This window comes from Seriola dumerili, unplaced genomic scaffold, assembly GCF_002260705.1.
Source record: "Seriola dumerili isolate Sdu_G_001 unplaced genomic scaffold, Sdu_1.0 BDQW01000242.1, whole genome shotgun sequence".
Taxonomy (NCBI): Eukaryota; Metazoa; Chordata; class Actinopteri; order Carangiformes; family Carangidae; genus Seriola; species Seriola dumerili.
Genome location: NW_019174497.1, coordinates 6,656,576 through 6,683,260, shown reverse-complemented (window position 1 = coordinate 6,683,260; position 26,685 = coordinate 6,656,576). Strand labels below are relative to the sequence as shown.

General features: G+C 40.3%; 2 protein-coding genes across 4 annotated transcripts in view; both read left to right on the top strand.

Moving 5' to 3' along the window:
* LOC111229701 (lactadherin-like) overlaps positions 1 to 11,383 on the top strand; it is a 24,809-nt gene extending 13,426 nt beyond the window's left edge. For 2 of the 3 annotated variants that reach the window (XM_022756134.1, XM_022756132.1), the window contains 7 exons: positions 3,367 to 3,480; positions 4,222 to 4,403; positions 4,634 to 4,789; positions 5,279 to 5,423; positions 6,834 to 7,018; positions 7,104 to 7,259; positions 8,259 to 11,383. In XM_022756134.1, the coding sequence (XP_022611855.1) occupies positions 3,367 to 3,480; positions 4,222 to 4,403; positions 4,634 to 4,789; positions 5,279 to 5,423; positions 6,834 to 7,018; positions 7,104 to 7,259; positions 8,259 to 8,402 (1,082 nt within the window). In that variant the 3' untranslated portion in view covers positions 8,403 to 11,383. Of the gene's footprint in view, positions 1 to 3,366; positions 3,481 to 4,221; positions 4,404 to 4,633; positions 4,790 to 5,278; positions 5,424 to 6,815; positions 7,019 to 7,103; positions 7,260 to 8,258 lie in introns of all 3 variants that reach the window. The other variant, XM_022756133.1, reaches the window with a different exon arrangement.
* Positions 11,384 to 13,708: 2,325 nt separating this feature from the next.
* Positions 13,709 to 23,929, top strand: hapln3 (hyaluronan and proteoglycan link protein 3). Its single transcript, XM_022756196.1, has 5 exons — positions 13,709 to 13,755; positions 19,078 to 19,221; positions 20,717 to 21,115; positions 22,524 to 22,826; positions 22,911 to 23,929. Exons 2-5 carry the CDS (start codon positions 19,089 to 19,091, stop codon positions 23,186 to 23,188), a joined length of 1,113 nt encoding a protein of 370 aa, XP_022611917.1. The 5' UTR covers positions 13,709 to 13,755; positions 19,078 to 19,088; the 3' UTR covers positions 23,189 to 23,929.
* Positions 23,930 to 26,685: the final 2,756 nt, after the last annotated feature.

The following is a 26,685-nucleotide window of genomic DNA, read 5'->3' as shown; positions in this document are numbered from 1 at the left end:
TAAATCAAGTATGCTCTTTTTCATGATAATTCTGGTATTCACTCCTGAAGTAAGTACTGTGTATTCACATCCCTAACTCCTCTTCTTTTGACCACACTATGCAGTTGGGAGTTGAGGGCTTAGCTTGAGATCCTCCAGAAACTACAATAACCACATTTGTGTAAATATGTTACCATAATGTGGTTTTTCAGAAAGGGGGATTCCAATGTTCTTAACTTCCAAGACTCTCTTTTACTCATCCAAGCCACAAGGACATGACTTTGCCAGTTTGATGACACTTTCTAAGATCTTTTTTAAAGAAAAAGAGATGAAAATAAAAATCCATATTATATACAAGTAAATTAAACAAATATACACTGAGTTAAAGAAAGTTAAATTAACTTACATTAAAACTATGAAGTTCAAACTGCAGAAATTCAATAATTTAGATAGACAGATATTGCACCTTCAAGTACCACAGCTCTCATTTACCAGTGCACAGGATCTGATGTCGCCATGTCTTGATCTGTTCACAGTGAGGGCTTAGAAACATGGCTTTAAATAATATTCCCTGTAAATATACTTTATGACATCAAAAGTTTCAACTCAGAGCTCTGCATCCCTCCAGCAAAGAGTGACACCCTGGCAGAGATCCGATTTAAAGCTATTCTGGGTCCTGCTGTGGTGCTCCGTTCTGTACTTCAGTTAGTCCAGTCCACAGTGCACAGCAAATTACACATCTGGAAACCTTTCAGTCTTTTTTTCCATTTAATAATGCCATTGTGGCTTTGTCTGCTGACCATAATGCCTATAGAGCACCCCCCTTGGTTGTCGTACCATGGCAACTGTGGAAGTGATGATTAAAAATATGTAATTTGCTCATTTCATGTTGTCATTAGTTGGAAAAAAAGACTTTGCTACTGTGCAACAGTCGTACTGAAAACTTTGAGTCTAAAAGTTGAAAGGTTAAAAATGTTTTTTAAATTTTCTTAACTAACTTTTCTTAGTTTCTCTCCTGACACAGTTTCTGCACTTTGACTTTGTGGGAAAGTGTCATTGTCGTACCATAAAAATCACAGAAGGTTTTCTTTCAAAACTCAGTTTGGGTACCATATGTACTAAGGCCTCAGGCTGTGAGGTTTGGAGAATATAGCATATTGCAAGACTTCATCTACTCTTCTTTTTCAGCAATACAACAACAGGTTTGGGCCAACAGACACAGACTCATACCTTTATTAAGGCCTGGATCCTGCTGGCTGCAGCACAGATCCTGGATGGAGATAGCTTTGATGATCGCTACATGCGCTTCCAGTTGACCTTGGCTTTGCATTGATCAGGGTCTGGTTTCAAATAAGCCGCATGAGATTTGTATTGGCTTTCGCTTCATGCTGAGACAGATATTGACACTCTAAATATTCTGCTAGTGTGCTGTTTCTGTTACGAGCAATAGGGTGTATTGGACACAGGCCATGCACATGCTCTGCCAAACAAAATCTATATGTGTATGCAAACAGTGTGCTGATAGCAGATACTGCTACACATGTAACAGCTAATTAGATGTCAGCGTTGTTTTTCTTGGTTGACATTTTAGTTACAAAGTCTTTACCCTGAATCGTCTCTGTACGTCTGTCATGGTTACAGTTAAGCAGAGTGTGTACATGTCAGGCATGCAGAGCCCGAGTGGTAAACAACTGACAAGCTTTTGCAGTGTTAGTGCACCCACCTGTTCCTCTACCTGTCTCAGAGATACTGCGTGCCCCCCCCTTCAGATAAATGGATTAGAGTCTGACCTGAGGCTGACCAGACTGTATGGTCATTCTGATGCCCAATCCTCTTACTGGAGAGAGGGTCACCAGCTGACGCACAACAGGACTTGACCAGAGTTTCCATCAGTCTGTCATCAATTACTGATACAGGTCTCTGGCTCATGGGTGTGACATTCTCAGATACTGGTCTGTGTGCTACAAGGTTTAAAACACACGGTTGGCTGTTGTGACATAATTTATGGAGTATGATTTATAGAGCACCATTTTTCCCAGTTAGCCTTTTAACTCACCTGGAAGTCTGAATTTAGGGATGGTTTATAAACTCTTCATACCAGAGTTTTTATCCTCCAAACAGCAAATGAATGATGAATGTTTTTTATCCATCTTCTTAAAACAGCTAACACCATTTAATACCAGTCGGCCTATCCAAATAGATACCATATATTCATTCTTTTTTGTAGTTTATAATGGCCTTGTATTTTACTTCCTGTCTCCTTATTGTGCATATAGCCGTAAATGAGCTTTATATACATTCTCCCAGTAAAAAAGAAAAAGATGCTCAGGTGAATACATCAGCGTATCTGGATACAGACAGAGGTAGCTGCTATGAAATGTGCCACAACAGTAAATTGATCAAAGAGCTTATTTACAAAGTGTAGAGAGCTTTGTGTTTAAAATATTCAACTGCTGTTGCTGCTAGAAATAGTCTATTTTAAGTAATTTAGTGAGCTCCCAGAGCCAGATGTGTCACGACTGGGGACCTCATTATCCAGATTTTGTGGAAGCACATTCCAGAATTACTGTACTCCTCCTGTGTCTGTGTGAAAATGAATGTTTGGACACAGCTATTTATGGAGCGAGCATGTGGGTAGGGAGATTCTGCCATGTGTGTGTTTGTTGGGTAGAAAAATCACATCGGCGTGCCTAAAGCGTCAGAGATTGACTGAAATTCCCCTTTTGCTATGCAGTCATCTGCACAACAAGCTACATATGAAACTTGTTCCTGGTGTATGTGGTCAATATAGAGTATGTTCAAAGTGGGTTTAGTCATACTGACAGTGAGGGATGAAAAGGAGTTTGAGTTTATTCCCGTTTCATTCTGCTGATTCGTTTTCCTCCCTGACTCATCTCACACAGGCCTGGCCCTGGACAGATAGTGTTGGGTGCCATCAAGAGGAAATACAAAGAATTACAAGGACATTAAATAGGCATTGCACTTAAATGTTCCTTAATGATACTCAATTCTTCTTTAAACTAGCATGTATCATGAAGACACACCCAGCTAAACACATTTACTTCTGGGATCTTTCAATTATATACTTTACATCCTGACCTCTTGATCTCCTGGTTCTTTGATAGCAGACATCTTGATCAAGGCTCCAATGACTGTCCAATAATAAGTAACAGTCTCCTGTCTCCAGCCTTCTCTCTGCTGTAGGTCCTGTTGGCATGGCTTCAACTAACCTCAGTTCAAGATATATCAAAACCTAATTCTTAAGCATGACATGTGATCACTCACACTTCTAACTGGTATCTGCTTCCAGACTGGCTGATTAAAGTTGACCAGTAAGCTGTTTATGTTTGACTACATCAAGTCATGATGTGGTTTATCTCTCTGCAGACGTAAATGACTGTGCCGGCCAGCCATGTGAGAATGGTGGCACCTGCAGGGACCTGGATGGAGATTTCAAATGCCACTGCCCTTCCCCTTATGTGGGCAAACACTGCCAACTGCGTAAGTGTAACGGTCCAGCACTCCACCATAACATGCTCTCACATGCGGGCCAGAAGGCTAAAAAAACATAACAAATCCATTTGGCTTTTTGAGATTGGAGATGTAAAACTGCTTGTACTCATGATGGTGTATATACAGTGGGCTCCAAAAGTCTGAGACGACTTTACCATTTACTTGAATGGGAAATGAGACTTTTGATCCCCTCAGGAAAGAAAATTGAATAAATGAAATGGTGTGCTATTGCTGGTGTAGGAAGAAGGAAGGAAGACACTAAAGATGATGGGGTTGGGAAAGCAGCCAAGCTGCTGCATTTTAGGATGATCAATAGGCAGCAAGAGCTTGGGCCCAAATGAAGAATCAATACTTTATTCAATAAAGCTGATTCAGAGCACTGCATTCTTAATGATTTCATGGTTTACATAGCTCAGTAAAGGTTTAGCACAGACAAGAGATTTGAGTGAATGTATGTTAGACCTTGATTACATCTCTGAGTATGTGAACATATACACAGACATTCCTCTGTCTTGAGTATCTGTTCTACACATTAGGCACTCACCATTCTTCTCTACAGTCAGTCTGAATTCATACACATTAGCAGAATTTCAGTTTGAGTTCAAAATTATGCAGGTAACTAGAAATGTGACTACTTGCACATAAACCACAATGGGAAATCTCGTACTGACGTCTGAGGCCCCCCCCCCCCCCCCCCCCCCCCTCCCGCCGCAACCTACTCCTCCACAGGCTGTATTTCTCTGCTTGGTTTGGAAGGAGGGGGCATCGCTGAGTCCCAGATCTCGGCCTCATCAGTCCGCTACAGCCTGCTGGGCCTGCAGCGTTGGGGACCTGAGCTCTCCCGCCTTAACAACAAGGGACTGGTGAATGCCTGGAGTGCTGCTGCACATGACAGGAACCCATGGATAGAGGTGAGATCAGTGCTACATCAGATAAGTACAAAATTAATTAAGTAGATTGATAGTAGACATGAAGACTGATAGATGTTAGATGGGGATGTTTCTCCATTTTACCTTTATGTTATTGATATTTACCTGCATTGATTTCATAACACTTAAAATTTCAGTTGAACTTTTAGATAGAAGTTCTGTTTTAAAAGAAACTTACTTAACTCATGCATGGTCTCTTTCCATAATTCCAGATCAACATGCAGAGGAAAATGCGTTTCACAGGTATTGTGACTCAAGGCGCCAGTCGCATGGGAACAGCTGAGTTCATTAAGGCCTTCAAAGTGGCCTCCAGTCTGGACGGCAAGACGTACACCATGTACAGAACAGACGGGCAGAGAAAGGACCAAGTGAGGAGACACATCAGCACACTGCAGCACAACACAAAGCACCACAGCCTACAACTGTGTTTGAAACAGCTTTTTTTGTCCCCTTTGACATATTGAAATATGTGGCAGTCAAAACACATTGATGTCAACACACAAACCACAACATCATATTTTCTTAAGACAGAAATTAACCACTAGAGGGAGCAGTGACTTCTCTACACAAATAAACTGACATAACTTTGCTAACTACACCACTTGTAAAACAATTTTGTTTACTTTATTTTATACACTTTTATGAAAATAGGATTTAAGTATATGTTTGATGTTTGACATAAACTTCCTTCAAAGAGTGTTTAATTCATCCTATAGTTTACAGTTATGACAATGTGTTTGGAATACATCATAAATTAGATAAAAGGATGCTACGAATGATATCAATCATCAGTTATAAAATAACAAATCAATAACAGTACACTTGATTAGGTTTGCTAACCCCTCCCTCTTTTGTAGGTATTTGTGGGAAACGTGGACAATGATGGCACCAAGACCAACTTGTTTGACCCTCCAATCATTGCCCAGTACATCCGCATTGTCCCTGTGGTGTGTCGCAAGGCCTGCACCCTGCGCATGGAGCTGGTGGGCTGCGAGCTCAATGGTAAACCTACACAGAAAAGATAACACAACATACACGAGCCGCATTCAGTTTAGTGATGTTTGTTAGAGACTGAAACAGGCATTTCAAGTTATCCAAACAGCAGGTGGTAAAAATTATCACCAGGAAGGGAAATAACATATTTTTCCCTGCATTTACCTCTTATGTTTCCTCACTAATTATTTTCAGTCCTACACTCAGTGACTGATCATATTTCAAAGGATGTTACTCAGAGGATGTCACTACTCTTTGACTTTGAACACAGATGCAGACTGTCTCATGAGTCTATTCCAAGATGATCCCTAAATCTCTCATCAAAACCATATGATCACATTTTACTATAAAACCAGCACGCCCACACAGATGCTAATGATTCAGAGACTTTTTTGTCACCTCAGCGAGCAAACAAAATACATGTTCTTTTCTGTATTGCAACAAATGTCTGTTCATTTTGCTGTTCCTTTTATCATAAACCAATGTGGCCACATTACACTGTTGAATGTCCATCTCTCTTGATGGTTGTCTCATTTATAAGATCAATGTCTTTTCTTTTGTCAGCTGTGCTTCCCAGTTTGTGCTGCAACTGACTGCAAAACTCATATTTGTAGCTTGTCACCTGTCAGTCTGAGATCATAACCAGCATGTGTTGTTTGAATGAGTTTTGGTTGTTTTTAAACACAGAGAAACAAGTTTTCACAGCTAAAAGTACATTTGCTTAAATGCTCATTATGAATTTTTGGAGAGACAGTTTGTTTCTTGGAGGTTTTAGGTCAGTATTAACAAACTCACTTGATTCACTCAATGTAGTGGAATCAAGTGATCAAATCAAAATGATGTAATGAAAATGAGAACGGATGTTGCATTGATGCCAGACAGCAACAGTACAGCTGAAGTTTTGCAGCTTTCACCCTCTGTTCCTCTGACCTGCATGCTCAGCTGCTTCACTAAGCCACACTCATTAAAAAGTCTTTTACAGCCTTTATAGACTAAACAATGAGCTTCACAAGTTTGTTTCTACTTCAGGAGTCTTTTTCTATTGAATTTATGAGAGAGTGTGAGAATACAGTAAACTGCAAAATTGTGAAGGGTCACAGTGTAACTTAATAATGTGGCTGTGATCAACAAAGAGTTGAGTGCACTCTTTAACTCAGCTAAACCTTAAGCTGCACGTTTATGGCTGCATGTTCACCTGGATGCCATGTGTGTGCCCACTGTATCTGCTAAACTCATCCTCCACCATCATCATCTCTGGGTGTCTGTTTGCTGCTTCATATCACTGGCTGGCCTGGGCCGCTTCCTGTCCGTCCCCTGTCTATCATACATTCTTTCTCTTTCTTTCCATCCTCTTTTTCTTTGTCTCTTCCTCTGTCCCTCTTCCTGGTCTCACCTCCACAGTGTATTCAAACACTTCAGGTTGTTCAGAGCCGATGGGCATGAAGTCCCGACTGGTGTCTGACCGCCAGATCACGGCCTCCAGCACCTTCCGCACCTGGGGCATCGAGGCCTTCACCTGGCACCCTCACTACGCCCGGCTGGACAAACAGGGCAAGACCAACGCCTGGACTGCCGCCAGCAACAACAGATCTGAGTGGCTGCAGGTAGGAAGACAAGACAGATCTGCATGTTGTTTTTGAGTTTTCCCAACTCTACTTTTATAAAGTAAACCTGTCTGTGTCTCCTCAGATGGACCTCCAGTCTCCCAAGAAGATCACAGGAATCATCACACAGGGGGCCAAAGACTTTGGCTCTATCCAGTTCGTCATGGCCTTTAAAGTGGCTCACAGCGATGATGGACAGACCTGGACCATCGTGAAGGACGAGACCACTAAGACCGACAAGGTCAGTCCCGCTACCAGAAACATTGAGCCAAAAAACTTAAAGGATGAAGCTGAATTGATCCCTTTGGGAAATACAACACAACACTATGGCACAGGGCATGAAGAAGAACGTAAATATCAAATAGAGAAAATGGCACCTGATTAAATAACAGTGTAGCTGCAGTGCATACAAAGAAATGAGTTTATACTGCATTATCACTGCATATTAAACACACCTGATAAAAAAATACAGCATAAGATGAGAGATATGTACTTAATTGAAATTATATTAATAATCATTGATTTCGATTGATTTTGCCTAAAAAGTAGAAATATAGGCTTTTGCAGATGGTTGTTTTCTTTATGTGGTCTTAAGGGAAAATGTATGAGATGAAGTGATTGTGAAGTTTACACACCTGGAGCCAATCATGGTGACACTGGGCCCGATTAGTTTTCTGTATGCATTCATTCATAATGCAAATCCAAAAAGCCACCTGCCAGATGTTCGATAAGTACAACCCAATGAAGTCATAAATCAAGGATGTGGAACATTGGCATTATTTGCTCTGAGTTAGTCCATGTAACATTTATGATAGAAGTTCAGTTTATGTCTTGAATCTGTCTTGTATGGGATCATATCAGCATTTGTTAATGAAGTTGTACTAATTGCTAAGGTTCCTTTTACATGATTTTATCTGGTGACTGTGTTTAGTCGGGTAACAGCGAGAGTTTCTGCTTTTCAAAGTGTCACGTGGGAAACAAGTCCCACAAGAGTTTTTATCCTTACGTCATGGTGCTGGAGCGCCAGAAAGTGTTTTGATGTTCCACTCTGTTTATTGTCAGTCATCTGACATGCACAGGAAACAAGAAAACTTGACACTATATTTTCCAGTATTTAGCTAAGGAACATACGTTCATTCAAGAATACATTCATTAAGGAAACAAGCAGCATAAAAAGTCTTCTGTTATCTGGAGCATGTATGATCTGTGTTGTTTTGATCGGCTGCTGTTCTCTGTTCAGATCTTCCCAGGCAACAGTGACAACAACGTTCACAAAAAGAACATCTTTGAGCCGCCGTTCTATGGCCGATACGTCCGCATCCTGCCATGGGAGTGGCACGAGCGCATCACCCTGCGAATGGAGCTCCTGGGCTGTGACGAGTAGCACCGCCCGGTACCTGCCTCCCTCTCTTCCTCCTCTCTACCTCCTCCCCCCTTCCTGCTTCCTCTTCCCTTCCTTCCCGTCTCCCTCCTGAGCCACACCTGCACTGCCTTGCTCTCAGCCCTAGAGGGCAGCAAACACCAGAGTAGCACCTCACCACTCCAACCCTGGCTGGTTGGAGGTGGGAGACGTTACCCCTAATCACTGTCACTAGATTGAGTTAAGATCACGTGTCCTCTCTTGTTTTCATTTCCTGAATTGATCACTCATCTTTTCCACCTGAACCAAATCTGTGATCACTTCAAGAAGTGGCAGTATATCTTCTTTGTTACTAAGCAGAGCTGGGGTCAGATTTTTATCCCACCTACCAGCTAAATCAAAGGTGGTGAATCCCTCATCCCTGTGGCAGAGGTCAGGGGTAACAATACTGCTGCTGTATCAGTTGGTGCTGCCTGGACTCTGATCCCAGATCACTTCTACCTGGAACGTTGAACCTCCAAGACCCACGCCTGGTGATGTACATAAGCTCCATTTAACAGCTTGCACATGCCCTATAATCGCACACTCGATCTCCCCCCAGGACACACAGAATATATCATCTTTAGAGGATACATTAATGCTTTTGGTTGATTATTTTTCTTGTTGAGGCAGTTGTTGTGTTTGTTAAGAAAAAAATAACAAACTGAAAATCTGAAGATATCCCTGTGTGTGGTACAGTAGTCCCAGTATTTCCCTGCAGTTTGTGTTTTCTGCTTGAACTGCTTAAGAGGGCAACATTGAAGGTTAACAGTATTCACTTTGGTAACACATATATGTGTAGTAGCAAATAACATAAGTGCAAACATCCCATTATCTACAAATGCTTATTTTTACTGAACCTGTTTGTGAAATCAACATCCAGCTTTCACAAAGTTACATGTAACTCGTGTGGCTGCATTTGGCCAAATGAGGGTGAAGTTTTGTGCCAACACACCCTCAGATTTTTGTTCCTGTGGGTTTATGTAGAAAAAGATAGTATTGTGCACTGATGCAGATCCACACAGAACAAAAGAGGAATCAAATACAATAAATCTCTCTCACTGTGGGACATAATCGGTCAATGAACCATCAGTCAGTCAGTTTAGCAGCCAAACAGATGTGATCTCAGAGCCAGAGGAGACACCACCATTGACAGACAGGATGTTATAAACAAAGAACAAAAAGAGTTTAAGATCATTGTTGAGTGAAAGAGAAAAGAGACACTTTATTGCTCTTTAGCAAACAAACAATAGCTGTTGACTGAGATTTACACATGCTGCTGCTGAGAGCTGGTGGGACATCTTCAGCCAAAAGGACATTTTAAACAACAGTCTCACATTATTCATTCAGAAAATTATTTCCCCTTGGACAGAATTTTTTGACGTGACAGTTACTACAGGATTCATATGTTGGCTGCTACAGCAGATGTGTATCAAATTTCATGAAGTGGTTTATTTTTAAACAAATCACCTTCATGGTCAATTTATAGTTCATTAGTTTCGTGTTTAACAGGCTGTTTGAAGTGGAATGATTATCAAAGGAAGCTTTGTTTTCTCGTCTTGATTCTCAGAACAACTTCAGAGCTGGATGCTTAAAATCCATTTGTCATTGCTGACAGGATGAAAAATTTTTTCGAAACTGAACTGATGGATAACTATAGGTGTATTATACATAACACTAGTGCTTTGCTAGAATGATGGTAGTAAATCAATAATCATTCGAGAATTGCATGTATTACTTATTGATTAACAACAGTATAGAGACTGCAAGTTCAAAATGAATGAAGGACGTCTCAGGTCAAAGCAGATCTGCTCCTAATGTACAGCAAATGCTACTGAAACAATACTACACTCACTCACTCACTCACTCACTCACTCACTCACTCACTCGGCTGTGCTTCTAGTTGTGTTCACCCACTTTTACTTTTTTATGGCACTTTGATGTTTGTGACTTGATATTTGAAATATCTGAAAACCAAAAAGAAAGAAAAAACAAAAACAGTATTGTGCATTGAAGATCAAACATATGTGAACATATTCATTATTACATGTTGAGAAAAAAAAGAAAAGAAAACAGACTCCACAGTTCAGTTTCTTTGTTAGACTAAACTGAGTTATAAAAGTCAGGGGGAATCCCTTGCTTTGGTTGTTCAGTGTTAATATGTGACATGCACATGGTACATAGTACCTTTGTACTGGAATCTGTTCATATAAGTAGATGTTAATGTTTGCTGCAGACCATTTATTTAGGGTCCAACATTATGCCTCCAGTTGAAAGCTGCGACACCACTGATAAGACTGTAAGAGAGAAACCAAATTAAAGCTGATTTTTACGGTTCCACTGGACATGTGACACGACTCGCCGTATCATCCGCTTCTGCTGCCCCCGTCACAGTATTCTAAACCTTTCCGCCCCATGAATTATGAATAATGGGCTTGTGCAATATTATACTGTGTTAGTTTTGATAACAATGAATATTAATTCAAGATCCTTAAAAATGCATGAGGGGATAGCAGTGCCACTGAGAGGTTGATGACGGACGTTGGTGTCAAACACTGTACAATATTTATTATTGTTGCAGACGATTCCAGAAACAGTCACCCTTGTTATCCACGTCTGCATGCATTTATATTGACCGGAGTCGCTCAGTTAAAGTTGAACCAATCTGAACTTATTGGTGGCATAGCTTCATTTTTTTCTAGATGTTCATCAACATTCAAACTATTCTAGCTCTCTTGTTTCCTGCTGTTCAGCTTTTATATGATTGATCAAAATAAATTGATGACATTGATGTGTTTTTATGGTATTATATGAGTTTGTTTCTTGCTATACTGACTGTTGACCTCATAGAATTTTGACTGGATTTGGAGCTTTTTTTATTCCAGTATTGTGTTTCTAAGAGGATTCCTTTATGTTTGGCCTTTGTATCTTTAAATGAAGAATAAATAAAGACTTAAAACACGGAACAGACATTTTTTTTAATTGACTCTAAATGGTTTAAATAGCACAGCAATAGTTTGCACTTCTGTGTTGAATATTTAGGGTATGTTATTAATCATAACGCTGAATTCATTTCAGCTGTTTTCCATTTAAAAAGGCGGAAGATCAAAAGACCAGAAGCACTGAGGGTCGTTTTCCCTGTTTAGCATTTAAACACCCCGGGGGCCTAATCTCTCTTTATACCAGCACACAATCTTCGAAAGGTATCTTCACCCAAGGAGGGCACGTCCTCTCCTCGGTCTCATTACAGTCTGTGGAGGTCACACTGAAGAGGAGAAATACCTCCGCAAGGTCTGAACCGCACAATCATATGAAAATACATTCATACAATGACACTGTGAAGGTTAAACTCTTTCCTTTCAGCATATCATTTTAGTGGAGTAATGTCTGAAGAGTGTTTTGTCTGTAGAGTGTTTTTATTTAGGGGAAATTGCTGTTGTTACACCTCATTACATCACTTGATGTGCTCAATTAGTAAATACCAGCTAATTATCATGTAAGACAACTGTTGTTAGATAATATTAGTCTAGTTAGCACCATCCACAATGAACCAGCTGTTTTTCCTGTGGAGACACTGGCAGTTGTAGCGTTCACGGCCTAATGATAGCTTTCTCCTCTGTCCCCTTTTAATAAAACTCCTCACGTCTTCCCCCAGTTGTTCTCCTGGGCAATTTGAGGAAGATGAGCCTCAGAGATCTTGTGTTTAGTGGTGGGGTGATTGTTTTGTTTCTGTGTACTGCTCCTCTAAACTACAGTTGATTGATGGATCCCCACTTTGTGTCAGTTCTAATTTTTCAGTATGTCATTTTTGCTTTTACAAATCCTGGATGCTTCCTTTATCTTAAAATAATTAATTACATCCTTAAATGAGATCATCTGAAAAATCTCTCTAGTACCTCTACCATCAACATATGTGTAAGACCATTGGATTGACCCAATAAATGTTATGACTAAATATTATTAAATATTGAAATTAAATTTACTCAATTAAATGTAATAACTTCAATTATTAACACTCCTTGTGGAAAGAATGTAATGGTTTTAGAGGTATGATCAGCTATTATCTTTAGGAGTGAATCATGATTTTCCTCTAAAATTTCTATTACATGGAAAATATTTTTTTTTAATTTTATTGAACTTTATAAGAAGCAGGCACATCCCTTCATCCTAACTACTGCAGATTAAAACCTGAAAACGATCGTTCAATATGAACATTTGACAAATGAATGTGAAATTATTACAAAATGTGAAAATACCCATTATAATGTAATCCAAATTTCAAAACAAACATTGTGTTTATGAAGCACTCGTGCTTGTTAACTAAGATTACCAGACACTCCAACAATTAGTTGATCAAAAGAAAATTAATTTGCAACTATTTTGACAATTAATCGTTTCAGTAATTTTTCAAGCAAAAAAACTGTTGGTTCCAGCTTCTGAGATCAAAGTATTAGCTGTGTTTCTTTGTCTTATATATAACTAATAACAAACTGAATATCTTTGTTGGTTAAGTTAGTTGGTTAGCAAGTATTTTGAAAACTTCAACTTGGGTTCTGGGAAATAGTGAAGGACATTTTTTCAGTTTTCTTTACATTTTCTAGACTGGACAGTTGATTGATTAATCTGCCAGTTACTTTCTCGACTAATCAATAATAAAAACAGCTATTAGTTGCAGTCTTGGTCTTTATGACCTAAGTATGAGGTGTTGATGTTGATGTTACACAAACCAAGAAATCAACAGGGTCATTAAACACAAAAATGTCTGTGTAAATTGCATAATACCAGCCAAATTTGTCTTGGAAAATATGAGGAATTTAATCCAACTGACAGCAGCGCCATCAGCTCTGCGCCGGGCTTCTCTCTGTTTGGTTTCCTGGTATGACAGCTGGCCAGGGACGGACAGAGGCATCGAGCCAAAGCAGGCAGGAAGCTGGAGGCACCGCGGTGGGTTTGAAGAGGAAGGATCCACTCCTGAAAACAACTGCTATTTTAGATCAGGTATGTTCCAACACAGACGACATCCCCTGGGATGTCATCACAAAGAAAGGAAAACCTTTTTATTTCTGCTCAAATAAATCTTTGAAACTGTTGGTTTGACACGTGATGAGTGGCTTCTACATGGTGATGTTCATAATTATACCGCTTATTTGGCATTTTGTATGTTTAATTGGGGCTAAATTTACGTCAGTGAGCTACAAAAAGATGGGAAATTGTAGTGTTTGTTTGTTATTACAGCTCATTTTAGCCTGTATCTTTTAATCAAGTTGGAAAGCGTCACCCTGAGCCCTGCAGTTCACTCTGGTGTTGGTCTTTTATTGAAGCCTTCCTCTCTAATCAGGTCAGTCACACTGAACCCACTCTCACACACACACACACACACACACACACACACACACACACACACACACACACACACACACACACACACACCTTTCTATGATGCGTCTATGCTAATGACAGTGTGTGACTGCACATACTGACATGATCAACTGCCTGGCTTGTCACTCAAACCACACAAACACAAACACACACAGTCATCTCTTCCTCTTTCATGTTGTCTCTTCTGGACTCCAGGTCCAAGCTCTGCTCACCTTTCTGGTTCCTGAATGTTGCTGCATTGCAGAAATTACACCCCTCCACCACCACAGTCACCAGGCAGTTCACAGGGGCTGCTGGTATTTGGGGCCCCAGGCCAAAACCTTTCATCTGAGGCTTTGGGAAGAGCACTGATCTGGTCTCTTCAAACACACTGGGAGATAATGGCTTAGAGACACACAGGGAGGGGAAACGGCTGTCACACTGGCTGAGAGCGGGGGCTGCAGCCGCTAACAGACACTGAGGGGAGGCTTCAGGGTTTTAGGAGCTTGTACTGTTGATAACAACTCATACCGCCTCTTAACATTTTATGAAGTTCATTAAATTTAGAAATTAAAACTGCTTTACTGCTTAACTGAAACTCATAAATCAAAGATTGGTTGCATGGTAGACTGCATTCTGTCTTGTAAGCACTTTTTGAAGACAGCCAAACATTTGTAGTTTACTTTTTTTATTACATAATGAGCTTGGATCTTAACTTTGAAGCACAACTGAAGCAGTTTTGTAGTCATGCTTGTGGCCTGGCTCTGTGGTTGGCAATGACTGTCTGTCAGCCAGTCAGTCAGTCCACCACTTTGTTACAGACTGGAATATCTCTACAGTTATTGGATGGATTGGCCTAACATTTTGTGCAGATATTCATGGTCCACAGAGGATGAACCCTCCTGACGTTGGTGAACTCCACTTTGATGTGAAATATTTCAACATCTACCAGACGGATTTCCATGGAATTAGATACGAACATTCATGTTTCCTTCAAGATTAAGTATAACAACTTTGGTGGCCTTTCAACTTTTCATCTAGCGCCATCATCAGGTCTAAAATTTTATTTGTCCAATTCTTTGGTTTATGACAAACACCAGTGTTTAGTGCAAATTAGCTAATTCTAGCATGCTAACATGTTAAGCCAAGATGGTGCATGTGGTAAACATATAAACAGCAGCATGTTAGTATTATTGTGAGCAAGTTACAATGTTATCATCAGCCTCACAAAGCCGCTGGCATGGCTCTCAGTTTTGTTGGTGTACGGGTTTAAAAAGTGAATCCCTGGTGAGGAGGAGAGCCCTTTTTTGAACCCCGCATAAATATTTTCAGTGGTAATGAGGACAGTGGAGGGAAGTGATGAGAGTGGTGGAGGAAGAAAACAGAGTGAAAGTGAAGTGTTTACTAAAATAATAAGCTGTGACTCGTGATGTCCAGTGTCAGTGACGTTGAGTGAAGATGCAAATATGAAAAACCTTAACCAGAGATGGTTTAATTGATTGATTCATTTTAACCTCTTCTTGTGACAAATATAAAAAATATGTTTTCATGTTTCATGTTTTCATTTCATGACCCTGTCCAATACTGTGAATGTAACATGAATCGTCACATCATCTGAATTTCTACACCCTCTAAAAGTATTTGTAGTAGCAGTAGCAGTGCTGGATAAACAGAAAGTAGTTGAGAGTTTGTGGATGCAAAGAGCAGAAGGTAAGAATGGAAAGGAGAAGGAGCAGGACATGATGGACACTGAGGGTTAACTGGCATGTGGAGTCCAGCTTTGGGCAAACCACAGCTGATGAGAAGTTGGTAGTGATCAGAATCTGGGATTTCTGCCATCAGATGATTATCACCTTTTTTTTTTTTTTGCTGTGACTGTGACATTGATGTGGCCAGACTGTTTGCAAGGTCACATAAACTCAAACTGAGGTTCAAATTCCTTTGTAAGAGAAAGTCAGAGAACTGTTCAGCTGTGATGAAGGGTTGTGCTTCTATAGCTGCGTGGCTCTGAGCATGGCAGTGTTGGTCTGTTGGTCGGTCCATCACATTGATCCAGACTGTTCTTATCTAAACAACTGCTGGATGGATTGATGAAATTCTGCAGACATTCATGATCTCGAGAGGATGAAGCAAACTGACTTGAGTCCTTTTCTTTCCTGTAGCACCATTTTGTTGTTTTGTAGTGAGATGTCATGAGAACAACTGAATGGATTGCCTCCAGTTTGGTGCAAAGATCACAGTCCCCAGTGGATAAATCCAATTGATGAATCCAACTGACTGCGGTGATCATCTGACTTTTCCTTTAGTGCTGTTATGAGGTTGTTGCTTGAAGTGAATTGTCCTGACAACTATTGAATAGCCTGTCATAAAACTTGGTAGTTATTCGTGACCCCCTCAGGATAAACTGTAATAACTATTATCTGTGCTATCATCAGGTCAAAATTTGAATTTGTCCTGCACTTGGTTTATGATAAACACCTGCAAAACTAATGACATTCCCATCAACCTTAACTGGACACTGGGTTCAGTGTGTGGTAAATAAGAAAATGGAATAATCAACCTGTACCCATGACCATGCTTGATTTTTAACAATGAAACCCTGAACATCCTGACTGTCATTCTGAGACTTAGAGCAGCTTTTTCCTCAACATCCCCAAACCCACCAACATACCACCACCCCGCCCCCGCTCTGCTAAAATAGTGGTGGTCTTGGGTTTCTGCAAAGTCGGCTGGGTGTCAGTCAAGTTGCTAGAAAAACATCAGTGGCTGTAGAGGGGCTGGCCACAGAGGAAGACATCGCGTGCAGGATTCAGAGAGGTTCAAGACTCTTTAACTGGCGGATTTGGTGCTCTGTGGCTCTTCAAGGGATGGCAGTGTTGTGTCAGACAATAATATCTATTAGAGCTTTAGGGTTCACTATGTGCCAGTGTCAGGAGGGCAGCTTCCATCTGCACTGTAATAGCCAGCCATCACTCAGATATTCGGGCGGTGGCACAGGAGCAGCACATTCTCAGGGGCCCCAGCGGAGAAGTGGAATTGCTCTTGTTTTCCACCACGGCTGCTATTTTTTCCAGCTAATGACTGAAATATGAGTTGGTGTGGCAATATTTGCTGTGTTATTTGAGGCCATGGCAAAACAGGGGCATGGAATATGCTCTGTCAGCCTCTACATACCAGGAATACAGAGGCTGGCAGCCCATGACAGTGCTGCTGTGCAAAAAGACAAGAGACTGAATACCCCTGCACACTTTGCATTGTTTTGCAAATTACCTGCCATAAATTTGATGAAGCTAATAAAATGTGTAGCATTTCTTCGGTACAACTTTTTCATCACATGGATGAGATTGTACATTTTATGGATTTAGATGAAATGTCTGGAGCTTAAATGACAAATGCAAGTATTTTAGGATGGTATCCCTCATTTATATTTTACAACACCAGGGGGTCAGAGTCGGGTCATGCTGGGTTGCATCATCCAGAGACAAGTCTGTAAAATACACCTGCATTGTTAACTGTTAGTGAGGATTTTCCTTTTAATGGACACAAACCTTGAAAATTTGTCACAGTATGACTGTTGGTGAAAACAACACACTCACATTAAACTAGAGCATGTTTGTGATCTGTTATAATGCAGCCACACGTGCCTGTTTCAGTTGAAAGTTGAAAGATGTTGACCAGATGTTTAGTGGGATGAGATGAGGTCAAGAAAGCCATCAAATGGGTTGAACTGACCCCCATTCATTTTTTAACAGTGATGCAAATAGCAATCAGGTTGCATCTGTGTGCAAGATGGGGTGATGTGGCATTAGTACAGGTATTTGTATTAGCGTCGTTGTCCTCTTTAGACTGTTCTAGTAATATCGATTAATTTGTTACTGAAATGTATTTGCTTATAATTAGTTTTCATGTCTGTAGTGTTTGCAGTTGGTCAGAGTAATATTTTATTTCTTTTTATTATTATTTTTTTTATATTTTCAAGTCAGTCAGTTAGTCAGGTGCCCATATGAACATACAAGCAGGATTCCTCCTGTTCATCTGGTACTGAGCATTAAAATTGTTCTTCCTAATGCACTCTTGGTGTAAGTGATGGGGGACAAATAACTGTCCAGGGAGATAGAAACAACTAGTTTGTCCGATATATACAGGAGGACAGGAGGGAGATTACAGCAAGAAAATCCTGATCTATTGTCCGGTTGGGCACTTGACTATTGTTTTAAGACAGATTTTAAAAACGGTGAACCTGTCCTTTACATGTTAGTGTACGTAGCCTATAGGCATTAGTGATGTGGACAGTTGTTTACGGCCAATTGCTTTTTAGTGCTGGCACTGATTAGCCTATATTGTGGGCTCGTGTATGATGGCGTCACTGTCGGGGCTCCGTTCACTTCAAAGGGGATGCCTAGTCTCGTGACGTCGCCACGCGCTCCTTCGGTCCGGTGAGCAGAGACACAGCAGAGGATGAGGAGGAGATGAACTGAAGACACGCAGGGCGGACAAGTGCTTATCTGTGAGTCCGTTTTTTGGTTGTTTTGTTTTGTTTTGTTTTCACCACTTTAGTCATTTTCCCCACTAGCAGACGTTCAAAAGGCAGATTTGAACCAGAGAGAGTTAACGTATCTCATGTTCAATCGGACTGTGCGGCTAAATTTTACAGCCATGGTATAATTCAGGTGGTAAAAAGAAAGCTCTGGGAATTCAGACAGACATTGGACAGATATCTTAATCATTGCGTCATTGAAAAATGTAAGGGTTGAATACTTTATAAGGGAGAGAAAGGGAAATAGGACACTGCTAGGAGAGTAACTGAAGAAAAGACATGAAACGTACATTTCGACCGTTGTCTAATGATTGAGGTGTGAGAAAAGTTTCTACAATTCATATAATCGATCTACTACAGCCTGTAATGCATTATAATTCATCCCAATGCACAGTTTTCATAGATCTTTCATAGATTTTGGCTATAGAAAGATTATTTTTATTCGACTTAAAGGGGTTTAAATGCATTAAAAAGTAGTTTATATGTACATTTACACTTAAGATTCAAATTTTCAAGGGGGAAACTATAAACTATTTCGATTGTTTTTTTTATTGTGAAATGTGATTAATCTTGTTTCATAGGTTGTGTCTCCCTTGAGCCCTTCATTCTTAATTTTTACTTTTAATTATCTTTTTTTTAATCAGTGTGACAAACAGTTTTGAGGTGGAATTAAATTGTGGCACTTCCTGTGATTTCACAGTGTCAGTCTGGTATTTATGGCAGTTTTGAAAAGAGGGAGCTAAAAAATGAGGACTGTTTTTGCAGAGGACAGCGTGATGCTCAGTCTACTGCGCCCCCTACTGGCCGTCTGCCTGTACCTGCAGCTGCCCGGCGGTCAGGGCAGGATCCCCGGGTACAACAACGGCTTTCATTATCAGGACATCAGCAACGGCAACGGCAACGGAGAGAGTAAGTCCTCTCTCTCTCTATGTGTTTTTGTGTTTGTGTGTGTGCGTGAGACACACATAAGCTACATGAATCATTTGTGTACATGATAACACAGCTGGCTGGAAGTCACCTGGATGTGGAGGGAAGTCAGCGATAATTCATGGATTCCAGGCAGTCAATGGGTTATAAACACAAACTCTGCCAGGGATTGATGTGGTTTCTGTGTCCGTTGGCCCAATGTGTGAGTGTGAGTGTGTATTTTATGTTTATGTTGCCTTAAACATAAAATATCAGTGTCTCCAAACAGATTGTTTGAGACTTTGTAGATGAACAATTACCTCAGAAATATTTGTTTTACTGTGAAACTAACAAGGTCATTGATGTAAATAGTTTAGAGGAATGTAGAGTTGATCTTCAAGGACTTTGTCATAGTTTAAATTAATTAAATATAAATGAATAGTTTATGATTGAACAAACTTTTCTCTGAGCATGTCAGGACAATTTTCATTCTACATGCCAATTCAACCTGGGTTTTGAAAAACTCAAACATCAGCATGCAGATTTAATGCACTTTTGAGTCACATTTTTTTCAGTGTTGTCCCACAGTTCAGTGTAGAGGAATAAATCATAATTGTGACAAGGATGAGACAAATCCAGGGACATTGTGGAGAAAAAACTATAAAATATTTAAGTCTATCAACAAAGAAGGATTTCTTAATGCACAGCGTCACCAGAGTACTGTCTGAGGTGCTGACAATAACAGGACTCATGCAGCAACAAAGACAAAAGCTAATCTCAACATGATAAATATTTCAGTTTTTTTTTTGTTTGTTTTTTTTTTGTTTGTTTTTTTACATCAAGATCCATTTATTATGTATGAGTGTTGAAAGGAAAGTTAAGGAAAGTGATGAAAAAAATTCCTGGATCTGCCCCTTTAACCTGATGGGCACCAAAATGTATTGGGTTCTTCCCTGGATTGATTCAGTATTTTTTGTGTAATCCTGCTGACAAACAAACAAATAAAAGGCTAAATTGTGTACAATAACTAAACAGACAGAATAAAGTAGAGAAATAAATATGAATAATAGAAAAAAAGAGAGCGAGAGACTAAAAATGGACCCAATGCTGTACTGTGTGCTGAATATACACTGCACAGTGGTGGTAATATAATATACTATAATAATACAATATCATAATAATTAATGATATTATATTCACAGCTTGTCCTGCTATTAGAATTCAAATTTTTATGCTGTAAAAAGGTCAATTTTGAGGCAGATAAATCCATAAAATAAATTTTATGACTCAATACACCAATCACATCCCATGTAAGTACTTTACCCGACCAGTTTAGGACTACCTTTCCACACAGCACAGATTAAAGGCACAGACTAGAGATTTTGCTTTAATCAACATTGTAAATGTTCCCACCAATACTATAAAGAGTATAGAGAAAAAAGTAAGGATCCTACTCACTAAAACATGTTGTATTTCTGGTGCTTTGTGCCTTTTCTAGTCTATTTCAATGGGGTTCGTCTACATGTGGAATCCCCGGAGCCTTCGGTGTCGGCCACCAGGGGGAGCAGTGTCACCCTTCCCTGTCACTACCACTACGAGCCCGAGCTCACCACGCCACGCAGGACCCGAGTCAAATGGTCCTGGTTGCCTGCCAACACCATCACTGCACCTGCTTCCCCTGAAGCCTTCACCAGGGAAACTGAAGTCATGGTTGCCATGGGCAACCGACACCGCAGCTACGGCAACTTCCGGGGCCGTGTGCGCCTGAGACGCTCAGCACCAGGCGACATGTCTCTAGTGATCAATGAGCTGCAGCTCAATGACACAGGAAGATATCGCTGTGAGGTGATTGACGGCCTGGAGGACGAGAGTGTGACGGTGGAGCTGGAGCTGCGAGGTAAGAAATAAGTGTGTTTATGTATGTATGTGTGTGTGTGTGTGTGTGTGTGTGTGTGTGTGTGTGTGTGTGTGTGTGTGTGTGTGTGTGAGAGAGAGAGAGAGAGAGAGAGAAAGAAGGGTTATCTACTGATGAGGTTGAAGTGGGTAGTTTGGGAATTGAGGGCGCTCAACTCATGAGTCCGTCTCTGTGCAATTAAATTTGAAATTACTGTCATCAAACAGGCTGTAAGTCAGAGATGTCAACTGAAAAGTCTTGTGTTGCTGCTGTAGTTTAGTTTCAAATACTGGCTCAAGATGGGATCTGATGAAACAGCCCCCTCCTGGAGTATATACAAAGTAGATACTCATTAACAAAATTTTTGTTACATTGAGCGTATTCACCAAAACAAATTGTGGGGATCCCTGAAGCCTAACACATTACTTTTTAATAAAAAGATTGAAAAGCGTATTATTTTGAAACCTGCATTGTTCCATCCATGTTTACCCGCCAGCTGTCTTCCTCCCTGCCTTTGCAGGTGCATTGCTGCATTACCACCCCCTGCTGAATGTAACCCATCATCCTTGTGTGCATGCATGAAAACGAACCAAACGAGGACCCACTCATAAAAACATTACTCTCTAGCACTACTGGTCGTCAGAAACTACCAAATGTACCTTCAAGTAGATAGACATTAGAAAATTCCTCTAAAATTTGGTAATTCCACACTAAATCAAATTGGGTTGACGCCAAAACAGGTGATAGAAAATACCTGGAGTATCAATGATTGGTGTGTGGCCACAACTGAAGAATGGTTGAACATTCATTTACTGTAGTTTTTCCTTTAAAGCTGCATTAATCACTATGATTTATTTTCTTACAGAGTTAAATGACTACATGCAATGTGAAAGTGAGGATCCCCAAGGACAGTATAAGTGGGCTCTGCAGCGCTTCTTAGCATTTTTTCCCCCACTTTTAGCTTGAATTTAGCATTTACTGTGTTGTTCAATCTCACCACATCAACTGCATTTCCATCATCAAAACCAAACACCAGCATCAGCATAAAAAACTCAGCGATAAACCCAGCGTATGTTACCTGCCCAGGCTCAGCACCAAATGGACAGACATAGCCAGCAACTAGCTGGTGAACGTAGTGCAGCATTTAAGAGCTGATGTGCTCACAACTTCTCTTCTGCTGCAACGAAAGTGGCCAAAAAATCACTTGACCATTTACCGTACCCAATCATTCTTTATATTAATTTACTGCATGCATACACGACTTCCATCATGTGCAAAAAAGAAGTGAAAAGAAGTGACAATGATATTCTTATCATTCAGCATACATTTCAGGTGGGGTGGGACTGAATTGGACTATATTGCAATGTATGACTCTACCAACTGTCATCAAACTCTTTTCCTCCATGTACAGGCGTGGTGTTCCCCTACTACTCTCAGAAAGGACGCTACCATTTTAACTTCTTTGGGGCCCAACAAGCATGTCAGGATCAGGACGCCACTCTGGCTACGTTTGAGCAGCTCTTCGCAGCCTGGGAGGAGGGGCTTGACTGGTGTAACGCTGGCTGGTTGGCTGATGGCACAGTGCAGTATCCAATCACAGTCCCACGTGACGGCTGCGGGGGTGTGGACTTAGCTGCTGGTTTGCGTAGCTACGGGCAACGAAATCGCCTCCTTCACAGCTATGATGCTTTCTGCTTCTCCGCCTCTGTCAAGGGTCAGTATATATGAGTGTGTGTGAATGTTTTAAACCTGATCAGTGCATGACAATGTCTTAATTCATGATTCTCTCCTGCCTTAGGGACTGTCTACTTTTTAAAGCACCTGACCAAGTTAAACTTCACTGAGGCGGTCCAGGCTTGTGCCAGTGATGGAAGTCAAATTGCTAAAGTAGGCCAGCTGTACGCCGCCTGGAGGCTGATGGGGTTGGACCGCTGTGATGCTGGCTGGTTGGCTGATGGAAGTGTGCGTTATCCTATCACAAAAGCCCGGGTTAACTGTGGCCCGCCTGAACCAGGGGTGCGTAGTTTTGGTTTCCCCCCTCTGTACCTAAAGTTTGGTGTCTACTGTTATCGGTAGATGCTCTGACTCAACACGAGACAAAAACAAAACCATTCTAACAGCACACTGGTCCAAAGCTCTGCTCAGTGGGTTAGCGTTAGCTGTAGCCTGGATGCAAATTAGCAGTTAGCCAGTTTGTTCATTTCTGAGCTATTTTTGGGTTAATCAATCTCCACTTCCATAAGACTGTAACTCATGTCTCAGTATTGAACTGTAATACTATTCAACAACTGTTTTTGCACTTACTATATGGCCAGAAGCATGTGGACACTGCAAAATGACATCCATACATAATTGCTAAACTTCTCATTTCAAAACCAGAGGGCATTAATGTGCTGCTATAACAGTCTCCACTCTTCAGGGAAGGCTCTCTACAAGATTTTGGATCCTGGCTGCAGGGATTTTCTCACTTCAGCCACAAAAGCATTATTGAGGTCAGCCACTATTGTTGGGTGTTTAGGCCTGGTTCACAGATATTCTAGCTCATCCCAAAGGAGTTAGTGGGAACTGAGGTCAGGGCTTTGTACAGGCCATTCAAGTCCTTCCACAAGAAAACTGGCAAAAACATCACTTTAAGGACTTTGGTTTGTACAAGGCATTGGCATGTTGAAACAGGAAAGTATATATTTTTGTTTCAGCATTGAGGTTCCCCTTAATTTGATCTAATGGGCCCAATCCTCAAATTGAAAGTACATATAAGTATATGGACAGAGATGTCCACATACTATGGAGTGCTGCAGGCATGAAGTATTTTTGTAGGCCAACCTGGAATTTAGCATCACCCTGGTTCCCTCAACAAAAAGCTTTTGGATTACTGCAGAAAATAAGCTCTGTGACAAACACAAAATATGATACTGATAGATAATCTTAACAAATGAACACCACTTTTATGATTCATGAAGCCTTAATACAATCTAATCTCAAGGCTATAAACAAACTACACCAAGACCACATGACTTCAACGTCACCACCACTAAACTTCTGTAAAAGCCTTTCCTTTTACAAAGTTAGTAATTATTTGCAAAAGCTTGAGTATAAACACGACAAGGCTGTAAAGGTGGACTGGTGAGCTGATCACTTTTCATGTTCAGCATGATGACATCTAACCTCTGGAGTATCATTTAGCCCATTCTTAACAACTGCCTTTGTTAAGACACGAACGAGTTTAAAAATATCACAAGTGGGGTATTTACTGAGGTATTTTATAGAAGTAGAATACAACTTGGAAACATCTTGAGCTTGTGTTAACCACAGACCTTATTTCAGTCATCTAACCACAATCCCATTCAAAAAACCTATTGACTATGGGATGAAGGAACCAGAGGAACATTTTTCTGGTATTTAGGACTCATTCTTGCAGCACTCTATTGGCCATATAATGTATAATGTCACAACCACATCAACAGCCTGCAGAAACATGGTTTGTTTTTTGCCTTATTCTGGCTGCAAATTCCACTCACAAATCAAATCAAGTTTTAATTTTTGGAACTGTTTTGAAAATTGGCTTTGATTTGATCCACCACCAGCACTGACCTTAATTCACAGATGAGTCATGTAACACTAGAGGAAGGTATTCAGATGGAAAAAACCTCTTCATATCAATATAATTCACTGCTCTCCAGCCAGACCTCAGTCCTTTACCCACCCTGTATTTATTCAGACAACATGTTCACATTGTCTTTTCCAGGAGTGCCCTCCACAACGTAGCAGACAAACCATAACAAATGTTTAAAAATTCAATCTCTGCTTCATACTACAACCACAGACTTTTGGGTTAAGTGCCTTGCTAAAGGGCACCCTGATGGTTGAGGGAGTGGAGAGTGTTTCTCTTAATTTTTGTGTCAGATCTTTCTAACTGGTCCATGATTGCACACTCACTAACTGTAGATAATTTCCACCACAGACTCTTTCTGTCTCTCCAACACTGTGAAATATACTGTTAAGTTTTTGTTCACCTCCTGAAATGTTTGTGTATCTCACTTTATAAAGTATAATGCATCTCTTTTTCATGTTTTAAGGGTGATTAAGAGTAGTACTCTGTGATGGAGAGAGCAGAAGTTATGAGTGATTCTCTGTATCTTTGTAATATTTAAACTACCTTGTTTACATCCATTGTGGAAGAAGAAGCAGTGTTTCAGTACACACATGTACCTTTTTTTCATTATATATGTCCATGCATTTGTGCTATTTTCTACAAATGAATAAAAGCACCACTGTAAAGATGTTTTTTTATGAGATACATTCATTAGAAGAAATTAGGTGATTAAAAAAAAAACTATACATTTCCAAGCAACTTCCTTAAAATCCTCTATGTCTGTATGTAGAACATTTTAGAGTGAGAATGTGCAACTGTTGGAAATCTTTTAGTTGCTAGATAAGGACGTGTGTAGGATAAGATTGGAGGGTCAGCACTGATGTCACACAAGGGATCTGACTCAACAGTTTGGAAAGTTTGCCATCCGTGCTTTTATCCATAATATAAGATAAAATAAAACCTGAGCTGCCTACATCAAGAGATGAAAAAGCTTGTCAAATACGGCTCGCAGATGGCTACTATCGCCACAAGCCTAGAGGACAGTGCTCTGCATGGGTGAAACAGAGTCCAGTCTTGTGTCTATTGGTGAGTCAGAACTGCACCTCCCAGGAGGAACACCCTCACAGCATATTTGTGATATGCAGAGCCAGGCTTTCAATTTGCAGGCACATCAGCTGGAAGTTATGTTTTCAAAATTCCCTCAGTAGCTTGTTTGTTGCATAACATCACCCAATGGGCCTTTAAAATGTACACAGGTTACACTGTACTTCTATAGATTTAGGTATAGGTAAGTCTAAACAAGATTAAAATTCTGGGCATGCTAGTGCCTCTGTGAGATACCAGCCTGCAACACTGCAGAAACATTAGTTGAGTGGGTGAGTATATTATAAAACATAGTATTAATGATTTATAAAATCTGAAATTTGAGGAATACACACTTTATTTTATAAGGGTTCCCAGCCAAAAAACATAGGAACCACTGGTTTACTCTTTAAAGCTCTTCAAGCTTTTATGCTTTCATGCAAAATCTTAATCTGCCAACTAAGTGCAGCTATCTAAGTGCAGTGGAGTTAAAAGTAGTAAAAAAGTGTACTGAAGTACAGTACTTAAGTAAATGTACTTTCCACTTTCCACAACATGTTGAGCATGCTCGATAGTGCATTACATTTAGTGTCCAACATTTCATCTGAGTATCTGAATGAGATGACTGTTGTTACTGATGATGCAAAATGAGAAAATAAGTTAGTGTCTGAAATCTTAATTTACTGCTCACTACGTAGCAAACTACTGTCAGATGAGTGAATAAATGAACACAGCATGAATTGGCACTTTTGTTTCACTTTTTCACATTTTATTTGAATAGCTGAGCAAATCAGAGATGTTGGTGCTGAGATACTCTGGGAATATGTGTTGAGTTGACAGAGCAGCCCAGACATTACCATCCTAAGGGTTATGGGTAAAACTTGATTAATGATTATTA